This window comes from Juglans microcarpa x Juglans regia, chromosome 5D (genome assembly GCF_004785595.1).
Source record: "Juglans microcarpa x Juglans regia isolate MS1-56 chromosome 5D, Jm3101_v1.0, whole genome shotgun sequence".
NCBI lineage: Eukaryota > Viridiplantae > Streptophyta > Magnoliopsida > Fagales > Juglandaceae > Juglans > Juglans microcarpa x Juglans regia.
In genome coordinates, this window is record NC_054602.1 from 24,936,128 (window position 1) to 24,950,911 (window position 14,784).

Genomic DNA, 14,784 nt, shown 5'->3' on the forward strand with positions numbered 1-14,784 from the left:
TAGTCCTCATAGTAGACTATGTGGGAGCGTAATTTTTTAATTTATTCGAAAACATGAGGTTAATAATTTGGATTGGATAGTGGCACTTCTGTTGGGCAAATTTGACAAATGGATTAGTTAGGCAAAGAGTTTCATGTATTGAACAGCACTCTAAACTTCTGGTGAACTAGACTTTGATATCCTTCAGTTGTTGAGACCTGAACATGTTTTTGTCTTGAATTCAGCACATATGTACTACATCAATTGGCAAAGCAGTTATCTTTTCCATAAATTTCGTACTAATTTAAGTGACCTAATCTGCATAATTCATTGGGTATATCTTCTCTCAATCACTTCTCTATTTTTGCCTCCTGGAGTGTCATTCGGAAAATAACTTGATACTGCCCTGAAATTTCAAACATCGACCTTCTCCATTTGTTTTCGTTACAGTTTTGTTTTTGGTAGTATGATTTTTGACTTTTGTGATTCTCTAGGTTGATTTGGAACATAATCAATACCGATCTTTTCAAGGATTGACTTGCTTGATGCAAATATCTACTAGAACTGAAGATTTTGTTGTAGATACTTTAAAGCTTCGAATTCATGTTGGTCCATACCTAAGGGAGGTTTTCAAGGATCCTACCAAGAGAAAGGTTGATCTCTTGCATTTCCTCTTTGTTTGGATTCCATAACAGATCTTCTACATTGTGTATAATATATGCACTTAATTAGGTTATGCATGGAGCAGATCGGGATATTGTGTGGCTTCAACGGGACTTTGGCATTTATGTTTGCAATTTGTTCGATACTGGCCAGGTTTGTACTTTCTAATGACAAAATGTTGAGGTTTAATCTGAGTCTTATTTCAGTTGCACAATATTTGTTTAAGTAATGGTTTCTTTATTATGATTGTTATATTTATCAGTTCATTTGTTCCAGCAGAGACTTAAATTTTCGAGTAGTTGATGTTGCTCTACACTTACAATATGGGCTATTCGATCAAACCAAATTTGTGCAATGCACCATCTTTGGTGATACTAGATGTATCAGTTAGCAATAAATTAAGTGATGGGTTTGGCCATAGAAATAGGTATTTCTCGGTTCATCTGTTCATCAGATTGAGTATGCAACTCGTTTTATACTTCCGATTATTAATTTTAACTCCTCCTAGTCAAACTGTCGTGGGGGGAGGGGCTGGGACTTGGGAGGTTTAGAGTGTGTGTTTTTACTCTTTAAGAGAGAGTCCTATTTGTTTACTTGGGTTCTTCCTTTGCTTCTAGGTTATTCTATGTAATGATCCAGAAAGAGTTTTAGCCACATTTGCTTTATAATCAAATAGGCTATTCAATTTGAAACTTTTCTAGAATCACTTATAAAATCCAATTTTATATATAAGTAGCCAATGTAAGACTTAGCACCCATGACTTTTGTTTTTTTTGATAAGTAAGAAAAACTTTATTTAATGAAACTAGGCGAAGTTCATGTACACAGGAAGTATACAAACGAAGCACCTAATTACATTCTAGAAACTTGAAAAGAAAACAAAAACACATTAGCATTTCCTCCCTTAAGGACAATAGTCGAGAACCACTGCAGCAAAGAAGACAAACAATTTTCAGATATCCTCAACAGTTCGCTCTTTGTTGTTGAAGCACTGCTCATTCCTTTCTACCCATAAACACCACATAATACACAAAGGAATCATCCTCCACGCTGCTGCCAACTGGGAGCTTCTGTGCCGCCTATTCCAGCATGCTAGTAAATCCACCACTCTCTTGGCATAGCCCAACTCAACGCAGCTCTACTAAGAATCCCAACCCATAACTCCATGGCCACCTCACAATGTAACAGTAAATGATCAATCAATTCACCATTTTTCTTACACATGAAACACCACTCCACAACAGCCATGCCACATTTCCTCAAATTGTCAATTGTCAATCGTCAATCGTTAAAGCAACTTTAGACGGCACAAATGCCCTCCAAATACTCTTCCACGGAAAAGGGAATTGCTGCTGGCCATACGACACCTTATAATAAGATTTAACAGAAAATTTTTTGCTCCCCGTGTGTTTCCACAACATTTGATCTCTCTCATTTTCTCCTAAATTCAAGATAATACAAGAAACTGAAAAAATCTGCAATCTCATTAAGTTCCCAATCTTCTACATTTATGATGAAAGTAACATTCCACTGCACAGAACCATTAGCATGGCGTAACATCTCTAAAACAACTGCTTGCTGATTTCCAGCCAAGCTGAAAACAACCGGGAAAATAGAATGAAGGGCTGTCTCACCACACTATTCATCAAACCAAAAACGAATTCCTGCACCCTCTCCAACCTCAAACTTAGTATGTTTTACAAAACTGCCCCATCCCTTTCTAATCTAATTTAGTTCCATAAACACACACCATAAGATCCCATACCCTTCTTAGAGCACCATTCCCCCCAATCACCTCCATACTTTCGATCAATAACCTCTCTCCACAATGAGTCACCTTCCATTTGATACCTCCATAGCCACTTCCCGAACAGTGCCTTGTTAAAATTACTCAAGTTTTGCACCCTTAGACCTCCATTCGCAATCGGGCAGCACAGCCTATGCCAACTCACAATGTGTAATTTATTCTCCTCTCCCATGCCACCCCATAAGAATGCTCTAAACAACTTCTCAGTCCGGTTTGCCACTCCAACCAGTAAAGGAAATAAGGAAAGATAATAAGTGGGAAGGCTGGAAAGGGTGCTTTTAATGAGGGTTAGTCTCTCCCCTTTTGATAAATATAGACGGTTCGAACCTGATAGTCTTTTCTCAACTTTTTCTACAACACCATCCCATATATTGTTTACTTTGAACGACGACTCCAATGGAAGTCCAAGATATTTTATTGGAAGAGAAGCAACTTTGTAGCCCAACAAATCCACTAAAAGGTTAATATTCCTCACATCTCCCACCAGTACCAATTCTGACTTGCCCAAATTCACCTTGAGGCCCAAGACAACTTCAAAGTATGATAAAATAGCCCTTAAAACTTGAATCTGTCCACTCCAAGCATCACAAAAAATGAGAGTACCATCTGCAAATAATAAATGGGAGATTGAAGTAGTACAATCGGAGAGAAAACCCCCCTACAACAGCCTCCACCATACGACTCAATGCTTCCATCACTAAAACAAAAAGGAAAGGGGACAACGGATCCCCTTGTCTCAGACCCCTTGAACTCTGAAAAAAACACGAGTTGCCATTAACTAATACAGAGAACTAAGTGGTCGAAACACAATGTCTAACCCATCCACACCACCTATCCCCAAAGCCCCATCTTCTTAGCATATAAAAGAGAAAATCCCAGCGTACGTGGTCGTATACCTTTTCCATATCAGGCTTGCAAAGAACTTCCGGAATACGAATCCTCATACGGCTGTCCAAACACTCATTAGCAATCAGAACCAAGTCCAAAATTTGACGTCCCTTAACGAAAGCTTTTTGAGGGTTTAGAAATGATTTTATCCATCACCGTACTCATACGATTAGCTAACACCTTCGATATAATTTTATAGAGTTGAGGAGTCATTTAGGATCTATTTCTGAGAGATACTATCCGTGTGAGAGAGAGGAGAGAGAAACACTCATGAGAAAACACCCGTGTGTGAGATACTATCTCGTCGCTGCCTTGGCTGGCGAGTGGCTGCTCACCGTCGGCTCAGACATCATCGCTGAGCCCCGGCGATCTCACGGAGGGTTGTCCGGAGCTGGTCATCCCGCTGGCGAGAGGTACACCTGTGCGTAAGGAGTATTACCCGTAAGAGAGAAATCCTTTTCGCTGTAACCTAGGCCGGCGAGTGGTTCCCGGCGGCACAGAATAGACCGACGGACCCTTGCGTCTACGCCGAGGGTCGTCCGACGTTGGTCACCCCTCCGACGACCTAGATCTCGTTGTGTTGTCTCTTAGAGCACTTCGACGATCCTCCTGATGGCTCCGTTGGTTGTGCCGATGACATAGACCAAGTCAACGCTCTCCAATGAGTTCTGGGAATATTCCGACATCAAGCTTTGAGTGTGAAGTCATTGGTCTTCAGCAATGGTCCTTAGCCATGTGTTTGTGTAGTAGATTTCTGATTTGGTCTCAATGTGATGATGAATGGCTGTTGAAGGAGGGGAGTTGATCAGTATGGGTTCGTCTATGGTGCTAGTCATAGAATCTAAATCCTTTACTCTAGTGAAGGAGGGGCGTATGTTGGCCATTACTAAAAGGGGTCGAAGGGTGATTTCTAAGTTGGTTTTGGGTTCAACAACAGTGCAGTTGTTGGCTAAGGCCATGGAAGCATGCACAAAGGATGAAAAACAAGATTTTTTCTCCACTGTTCGGGAAGGTAGACGCAGTTTCACAGCGCGTCGTTGCTCAAATGCTCGAGGACGTTATATGGCGGTAGAAGAGTATGGTGGTGGTGGGAGGAGGAATTTTATTTCATTCCTAAGGAGGGGGCAGTGGTTGGAGAAGGATGGGGGAGGTGTTGCGTGACTTTTCCTTCGGCAAGAGAGGAAGCGACGGTTTGGAAGGACAAGGTGTTGCCGGAGTGGCTCTGCTAGGGAGTCGTGTAGCAGACATGTCGGTGGCGTGTCAACGAAGGAAAACTTGGAGGTGCACAAAGATCCTAGTACATCCTTAGTGGCGAGGTGATCCTAAGCAGCAGCCCTAAAGACGGGTCATGCTTTGGGAGTTCAGAGTGAAGGGGATCCACAAATCACATCTCAGGACCAGCTTGTTGTGATGCACAATTCCTTAAAGGAGATGGAAACCCTACTTGTCGAGTTGAAGGCAGCGATAGCTTTCTTGTCGTCGAAAATAGACCAGCTTTCAGTTGGAGGCAACATGGTTGTAAGAAACAAGACATGCCCAAATCATTTAAACCCAGTTAAAGGAAAACGGAAGATCGGATTTGGCTATGTTCCTATTTCTAGATCCAGGAGAGTATGGCGGGTTAAAAGGAAATCCAGGTTGTTTGAAGCAGGGTCTACATTGGATATTGGCGTAGAGACATCAGTAATAGAATGTCATTCGCCTCATGTAACACAGGATAGACCGATAGTCGGTGCTACACCCTTGGTCCCCAAAGCTCCCTCGTCAGAGTTGAAGGAAAATAGTGTGCCAAGGTCTAATGGAGATGTAGGAACCCCAGAGGTGAAGGGACTTGCTGTCACTCCAGAATCTCCAATGGGGACCATGATACCATTGGAGCGAACCAATGGAGTTGCTGGAGAACCAAAGGGTTTGGCATTGGTGCCTTGTGTAGATGAATGTCTAGACTTGGGAGTGCAATTAGATACTGTGTCTGGGGATAACGTTGCTCCCTTGGTGTCTCTTCCACCAATAGTGGACTGGATTCTTTCTAAAGTTAACGAGATTCAACAGTTTGTGGCAATTTCACAGGAGGATGTGAAGACCAATTCAATGAACTAATCATTGCGATTGAGGCAAGCCACGTGCTTGAAACCAAAAGTTTCAAGAAAAACAGGGAGTTACAGCGTCTTTCTTGGACAATTAACTACGACGCTAAGGGTGGTAGCTCAACTAGAGGGAAGTCTAGAGGGAGGACATTGTGAAGACGGGAATCAAGGGTTTGGGGTTGGGTGTTCGGATAGAGTTTTAGTTCTATGAGAAACAAGGGTTGGGGATCGGTCTGGTGTATTTTGGGTTGTTCTTTTCACGGGCTTTTTGGGTCATTAGGGATTTTTAGGTCATTTTGGGCAAGATGTTTTCTTGTATACATCCAGTGTACTTGGTTTCTCTTTTGATATATAATATTTTTTAGTTATCAAAAAAAATAATTTTATAGATCCCACCTATCAAACTAATAGGATGAAAATCCTTCAACTCGTGAGCACCGACTATCTTAGGGATTAGTGCAATGAATGTAGCATTTAGGGACTTCTCAAACTTCTGACAAGAATGGAAATTAGGGCTGGGCAAAAATCCGAAATTCCGACTCCGCTTCCAACTCCGCACAGACTCCTCTCCGGCTCCGTTCCGACGGAGTTGGAGTCGGATTTTTTTTAACTAAAAAAGTCGGACTCGGAGGTACTGACTCCGACTCAGACTCCAATATTATACATTTTATAAAAATATATGTATTTTTTTATATATTAATCATATATATTTTATATAACTATAATTTATATAGTTAATTAAATTCAATAATATACTAGTATGAACAAATTATTATAAAATAATATGCTTATACTATATTTTTATAATAACTATATATTGTGTATAAACACAAATATATAAATTTATAATAACGTGTAATATTAATATATAATAATTAAAGTATAATAACATGTACTAGTAATGTATAATAATCAATGTATAATAACATGTAATACTAATGTATAAACATTAACATATAATAACATGTATGATAATAATTTGTACAATAATTTATTTTTCCAATTTTAGTTATGTTTTAATAAAATTGAAATTGAAAAAATAATTTAAAAAAAAAACTAAAATCTGGAAGCTCAAATCCGATTAGTGAGAGCTCAAGATTGTCAAATTGAAAATTTTCAAATGGGCTAAGAAAAAAAGCCCAATAAAAAGGTCCAAATCCGACTCCACTCCGACAAGTCTGAGTCGGAGTCAGATTGGAGGCTATGCAAGTCGGAGTCTGAGTTGGAGGTAGGGCACTTCGACTCCGATATTGTCGGTGCTCAACCTTAATGGAAATTTTGGAATACCCGCATAACTTCTACTTTCAAAATATCCCAACTCTCTTGAAAAAAAGCATGGAGAAGCCATCCGAGAGCGGAGCTTTATCTTTACACATTCCACTCATCACCTGATGCACCTCATTTTCTTCAAAAGGCCTCTCCAACCAGTTGATTGCACAGAAATCCAGCTGGTCAAAATTCAGACCATCTAACTTAGGTCGCCACTCCTCTGTCTCGGTTAGAAGATCTTCATTATACTGCACAATGTGATCTTGAATCTCATCAGGGGTGTGAAGCACATTGGTACCAAAATGAAGTACCTCAATAGCATTATTGCGCCTATGTGAATTAGCCATATTGGGAAAAAAACTTAGTACAACTATCCCCCTCTTTCAACCAAAACACCCTTGATTTTTGGCTCCAAGAAACTTCTTCCATCGTCAAAACCTTCTCAATTTCAGTCACTACCTCATTCTTCCTTGACAATAACTCCTCATTTACCTCCCCCTCCTCCAAAGCATGCAACTCATCCTAAAGCAGATTTTTCTGCACTTCAGTATGCCTAAAGACTTTATTCCACTTCTTTAAATCAAACTTTAGATCTTTTAGTTTACCTGCCAAAATAAAGCAAGGAGTTCCAGAAAAGGAGTAAGATACCCACCAATTCCTAAGCTTCTCCACAAATCCAATAACTGCAAGCCACATATTCTCGAATTTAAAATAATGCCTACCCCCAAGTAAGCCACTACAATCAAGCAAAATGAGATAATGATCAGAACAAACACGGAGCAACCTCTTCTGACATAAATCCAGATAGTGAGTCACTTATCAAAAAAGAAATCCAGATAGTGAGTCTCCCAAGAAAGAGAGACTAGAAATCTATCCAACCTTGACCCCCCTCTACTGTTAGACCAAGTATAAACGCCCTGCCAATGGATAATCCACAAGATTCAGATAAAAAATCAGCTCTGAAAACTCTTCCATAGCCACAGATATAAGTAGTTGCACTTGCCCTCTCACTGGGAAACCGAACAATATTATAGTTCCCACACAAACACCAAGGCACATCCCACAAGTAAAACAAACCCGCCAACTCCTCCCACAAAAACCTTCTTTCCCTATCCACATTAGGCCTATACACACCCGCAAAAGCCCATCGCCACCCACTTTCATGGTTTTAAAAGAACCAGCCACAAAATAATTCCCAATGCAATCCTCTATTAACTCCACCACCTTCTTATCCCACATCAACAACACACTTCCTAAAGCACCCAACGAAGCAAGATAACTCCACCCCACAAAAGCACAACCCCACAAACTACAAATGATGCTTCTATCAATAAAACTCAGCTTAGTTTCTTGAAGACGTACAATATCAATTTTCCAGCTACGGAGGGGGGATCTAATACGGAGACGCTTGTTGACATCATTAATCCCCCTTACATTCCAAGAGAGGATTTTAGGCTTCATTTGATGACCAAGATCCCCTACCTTTCAATCTTTCCCTCCCCACACTTCCCTCCTTATTATCATAATTAATGGAACATTTTAAATGTTTCAACTCCCTATCCTTTTTTGCTACTAGCTTCAAAGCCGTAGGTCTTCCTGCTTCAATGGCAACGAGAAGAGCCTTAAACTGCTCCTCAAACCCTTCACAAGATATCCCCATACATGCCTGTAAATCTTCAACCTTTTTTAAAACCCAATCTGAGGTATTTTTGGTTGAAGCATGAGACGGGAGAGTACATATAGGGATCAGGCTACCCGCATCCTCATCAAAGGTTTCCCCCTCATATAATTCCAATTGTAAAGTGGCCTCACCACATCATCCTCACTTTCCACCAGTTTTCTCCATCCCCTACCATCTCTGTCTTTAGGAATGAGAATACAGTTTCGGCAACAACCCTATTTGTATTCCACCAAAGCCTTGAACGCCCCTTGGGAGTTAGAACACCTTTGTGCTATGAAGCCCCTATCTCCTTCCCGATGTGCTGTATAAAACTCCCTTCTCCCCACCTTCAGGCAATCCTCCAATGCTTTGTTGAACCAACGTGCCGCAGCTAACTCCAAGCGAAGATTTTTCACAAACTTCCACCCTCTTTCAGTAATGTGCACCCATCGTCCATCTATTACTACCTCAAATGCCTTAAGTTCGAAAAACAGCATTCGACATACCCATTTCCCTTCCCATAGGTGCAAGAAACACTCAATCAGATGCCCATGAACAACATCGCAAGCCAACTTACTGAAAAAAAAAAAAAAACGAAAAGAGTGTACGGAGAGAGAATATAGTGTACGGAGAGAGAATATTGCATTCACCACCAAAAAAAAAAAAAAAAAAAGGCCCCATGACTTTCTTTATAACGTACTCATTCTATGGGTTATTCCTTTTTCCAATGATGTGGGACTGGGGTGTCATATACTTAAGAAAAATGCTAGCCACATGATTTATAACCCCAAAAAGACCATTCAATTTGAAGCTTCCCTAGAATCATTTATCGACTCTAGTTTCATCTAGTAAGTTGCTCATGTGTGTTTTAGCAACCACCGCCACAGACAAGACCGACGGGCTCCAGCGACTCCATTGAGGGCCCTTCGACGTTGGTCCCCCTCCGGCGACCAGGACTTTGATCTGCATTTTATTTTTGTTTGCACAAATCTGGTGTAGTTTCTATTCTATTCTGATCTGTATTTTATTTTCGTATAACATCTTTTTTTTTGAGATGATGAAGTGAGATGAGCCTGGGAGATGATCTTGTGATTTGGGATCTGACGATGACGACGCGCGACGTAGATTCGTCTCAGATGGAAAGTGAGAGGTGGTTGAAGGTGGAATTAAAAACTTTCGTTTTTATGAAAGAGGGAGGAAATAGTTTTTGCATGTCTGAATGTAGTAAAAGGATGGCTAAGTTCATGTAGACAGCTGGGAGGATAGTTTCGTGGGTGGCTATGGTAATAGAGGATTGTTTAGAACTCAATTGTCATGAAGGATTCTTCAGGGAGCTAAGGATGGGTAATGGATTTCTCATAATCCAATATCATATTAATGCAAAGGGGCAGCTTTCTGCAACTTTCAGAATTTTGGAATGGAAAGAGGAAATGTTTGTGGGTGATTCCGGAAGGCGCAAATGGCACTGGATGGAAAGGTTTTCTGCAGTCCATTCGAAGCGTTACTGGGCCCAAAGCTGCTATTCTAAAGCATGCAAACAGATGGGAGTTTGTTGATGGAAAGACAGTGGTAAGGCCTTCCTCGGTCAAAGGTGCCTCGTATGCTTCGGTGTTGAGGTCACTGTCGGGTAGTCCGGCCGAGAATAGCTCCACGATGGAAAGGAAAGGGCAAGGCACTTATAGGAGACAAAGGCTGTCAGGTGACATTGGGAGAAGTAGAGGGGGTCTAGTGGGCTGTCGAAGTTAAATTGACGCAGTATGGAATATGTGAGAGAGCTCATGATTAAAGTGGATAAGGGGCTGGACCTAGTCGTGGGTTTGGGTGGTGGGTCAAAAACGGACCCTCGGGGGGGGGGGGGGGATAGATCCTACTGGTTTGAAGGCCTCAAGTGCACCGACAAAGGGGCGTTTCGACGCTGTCACATATAGGGTTGTTGGATGCCGTCATCACTGTTCACACTAGTGTCACTTAGGACATTGGTAGCTTGTCGTTTGACTGCCCTCAGTCACTAGTTGCAAATGGGGTTGTACTTTTTTCCAGGGTTCACTTTCAGTTGAAGATGGAGGGTCGTTTCAGGGTCTTGAGTACTTTGGAAGAAACAAACAAGCCTCTTTTAGAAGATGAAAATGAGGTAACAGAAGGTAGTGCTTCCCCTACCTGTTCTATACCTCCTGAGGGAGCAATAGGGTCTGACAAAGTGGCATAGAAAGGATCGCCGGGGGGTGGAGCACATACAAGCAATGTCCTCGTCGATGGAGGGGAGGAACCTCTAGGCCTCGTTTGTTTTTACAGATGAGATGAGATGAGTTAAGATCAAAGTTAAAAGTTAAATAAAATATTATTAGAATATATTTTTTTAATATTATTTTTATTTTAGAATTTGAAAAAGTTGAATTGTTTATTTTATTTTGTATAGGAATTTGAGAAAGTTGTAATGATTAGATGAAATGAGTTGAGAGGTGTTGTGAAAACAAACGAGGCCTTAATGGTGACTACAACAATGGACAACAACCATATAGTTGTTGAGGAAGTTCGGGATTCGAATGCAGGATATGGCAAGAAGGTAATTATGGGTTTGTCGTTGGTGCCTTGTGAGGAGGAATGTCTAGGGTCGGGAGTGCAGTTGGGTACTGTGTCTGCGGATAATGTTGTTCCCCTGGTTTCTTTTCCTCTGATAACCAATATAGCGGGTTTACCATCGGATTGGATTCTGCATAAGGTTAATGAAATTCAGCATATTGTGGGGCTTTCACATGGAGGATGTAAAGATCAATTTAAAGTATTACTCACTGTGATTGAGGCGAGCCACTCGCTTGAAACAAATCAAGTTTTAAGAAAAGCAGAGAGTTAAAACGTCTTTTTTGGGCAATCAACTACGACACTAAGGGTGTTAGCTCAAGTCGAGGGAAGACTAAAGGGAGGGCATTATGAAGATGTTCTTTTAAAGGGAGTTTCAGGTGTAGTATTAGTCTTACGAGAAACAAGGGGTTGGGGTTGGGGAGGTGTGTTCTATTCCAATTCAGGTTTGGTGTATTTGGGGTAGTTTTTCACGGGCTTTTTGGCTCATTAGGAGCTCCCTAGTATGGGCTAGGTGTTTTATTGTATACGTCCAATGTACTTGGTTACTCCTATTGATATATAATATTTTTACTTATAAAAAAAAAAATCTTATTTAGAGAAGCTGTCCAAGCAAAAAATGCCAGCTTGGGAGGCACTTCATTTCTCCAAATCTTTCTCCATGGAAAGTGATTGTTCTGTTGTGTGAGGGACTTAAAAAGAACGAACCGAAAATGTACCTTTTCTAAAGGGTACCCACCGCAAATTGTTAGTTCCTTGAGTACTCAGTCTCATGGAGTGTAACACCTCCTTCCTGTAGGATAGAGATATTACTAACATTCATAACATAATGCCCAGTAAAGAGATTCATATCCTGAAATACCTCATTTATTGAAATTCATAAAAAAATATTAAAACTGAATTGAACATGATTGTTTCGAAAACTGAACGTAACGTAAAAGAACATACCTAAACTAATCCTATGAGTGACATAAAAGAAATCTAATTCTTGTGTGAATATCACTTATTCCTTCCTAAGTCTTTATACTAGGTTTATTCCTAGCCATCTAGCTCTGCGTCATTATAGACACCATCTGCGAGAATTAAACATGGAAGAAAAACAAGAAGACAAACAAAAATGAGTCGAATACTCAGTAAGTAGCACATCATACCGTAAAATATAATCTGGCATAGCATGGACTTAATTTCTGAAGACTCTTCACAACATATTTACACAATCACAGATTCACAATCATACACATAACATAACTTTCTGAAAACTTTGCATACGTATACATATCATCACAAATTCACATGGTATATATATATATATATATATATATATATATATATATTCACCATTAACATGAACGGAAGCATACATAATCATGACAAATATGTAACGTGAATGCATAATAACTTATTTATCTTGTTTTAACATGGAGTGAAACACGCTTGGGTCCGTGTTTCACTTAACTGAATAACATGAAGTGAAACACGCTTGGGTCCGTGACACTGTCTTAAAACTTCTTATCTTTCTTAATGCATGAGAATCCATTAGGCTTCATGAACTTCCTTAAGATAGCATATTTTTGTACTTGACATAGCATCATAACATGGCATTTTCTTGTACATGGTATAGCATAACATGACATAAACATAACATGATCTGAACATTTTATAACATTCTATGGCACACATGATCTAAGTGTTACATAAGCATGGCTTGCATAATCTGGCTATTCTATTACTTGACTTGAATTACTACATGAACATCTCATGACTTTCATATGATCTTAGTAACATTCAATCAATCAAACAAATTCATTCATTCAAGCATAATCTCATATTTCATCAAGATCGTGAAATGAATCTAACCTTGACTTGTCTCTTAGCGTAACGTAGATAACCATCATAAGCACATCATATTTTCATACATAACAATAATATGTATACATAACAATAATAACAATCATATTCACAGTACGCAAGCATTTGTATGATCATACTATTTACCTCTTAGCACTGCCTCTTGATTTTCAACTTGTAGCGCGTTACCTACACGAGGTGCTAATCGTCACTAACCTTTCTAGAAAGATGTGTCATAGCATTCTAAATACTTGGAATCATATATAATAATATTATTCAAACTCGTAACATATTTCTTAACTTCTATTTAACATATAACTTAATAATTTTATAAAATTCTTAGTTAAAAGTCGATTGGAAAATTTACTAAATAATGGACTCAAAAATAGTTTCAAAAAAATGGATACTTTAAAAATATACTTTAAAATTATGCTTTAAAATCCCTTTAGATTTACTGCTGTGAAATGGTTTGTAAACTTCCCCTGATTAACATAATTGTGAACCCTTAGAGTAATAACTCTTACAACACAGCCCACACTTAGGCAAATTCAATTTAAAATCACATGTTTAATTGAACTCACCCAGCCCATATAGGAAATCAGTCCACGTAATGCACAGATTTAAAACATGAAATCTCCCATAGGCACTGTAGGCTACACTGTAATTAAAAAGAAAGTCTCTTCAATAGGATTTACGGAGGCCTATGAACAAGGGTTTTGAAGGGTATTTTGGGAAATCATCCTAAAGGTCATGGTTATTATGGGAAAACTGGTTATAAGGGAAGATATAGGCTTACGGGGAAAGCTCTCATCGTGTACAGAGGGGCTAAACTAAAACAAAGGAAGTGGTTGTGTGATGCTCACCGAGAGAAGGAGCCTGAGGCGATGGCGGCTCTGGGGTGGTTGGAAGTGACCGGCGACGCGGTTGGGTCCTCTGGGCAGTGATGTGATGCAAGAGAGAGAGAGAGAGTGAGAGAGTTAGACCGAGACAGTGAAAATCATGGGGAGAGAGAAATCCCGTCGGGGACTTACCGGAAAGGAGTGGGTTCAATGGGGTTGGGTTGCCCGGCGTATTCTGGCGCCGTGGGTGGTGCTCCGACGTCCTAGGGTGGTCGGCGGTGGCTGGGCAGAAATAAGACTTGTGCGAAATTGTTGTTTCTCTGGGTATTTCAATGTGTTTAAAACAGAGGCTTTGTGGGTTTCTTATAGGCGATGGGAGGGAAACCTTCAGAAGATTGGCTGACATTTGAAGTTGCCTAGACTTTAGGAACCTATTCTTACGAGGATACACGGGTTCTGAGAGGATTTTGAGGAATCAAGTTGTGGTTTCAAACTAGGAAACTAATCTAATATGGAAACTAATGGAAACGACGTGACTCCTCAGGAAATCACTAATTTACTGTTAGCATATTTTCGATAATAGAAGTAAAATAAATAAATGTAAAATCTAATAAAATAATAATAATAATAATAATAATAATAATAATAATAATATGAACAATACATAAAACCTATCTTATGGCCTAATCAGTATCGGGTTGTTACATGGAGTACAAAAGTGAGAAAAAATAAGAAAAGTTGCCAACTTTCCAATCTTGGGCCGCCCTAGTGAACCTCAAATTCCATTGGACTAAGTTTCCAAATATCTCCATGAGGTCAGCCACTGATGCTTGTTTCTCACATGCAATTCTGAAAACTGTAGGGAATGAGTCCTTAAGGGCGCTATCTCCACACCATAAGTTGTACAAGAATTTTATTCTAGCACCGTCTCCCATCACAAGTCTAGTGTGGTGTGCAAAAATCCCCCACCCTCGTCTAATGTGCTTCCACACTTCCACTTCATAAACCCCACGTACTTCCCTAGAATTCAATCACCAACTTCCATAAAGCTTCCCGTTCGCCACAACCATTTCCCAAGTAGAGCCAATTGAATACCCTCAGATTTCTATTTCCCATCCCACCATAAGAGAGTGGGGAGTATACCTTGTCCCACTTGACCAGATGATA

At 40.0% G+C, this 14,784-nt stretch overlaps 1 protein-coding gene across 4 annotated transcripts in view; it reads left to right on the forward strand.

Moving 5' to 3' along the window:
• LOC121264491 (protein RRP6-like 2) overlaps window positions 1-14,784 on the forward strand; it is a 39,663-nt gene that overhangs the window by 10,004 nt on the left and 14,875 nt on the right. For all 4 annotated transcript variants that reach the window (XM_041167680.1, XM_041167681.1, XM_041167683.1 and 1 more), the window contains exons 3-4: window positions 474-632; window positions 712-795. In XM_041167680.1, coding sequence (XP_041023614.1) covers window positions 474-632; window positions 712-795 — 243 coding nt within the window. The remainder of the gene's footprint in view (window positions 1-473; window positions 633-711; window positions 796-14,784) is intronic.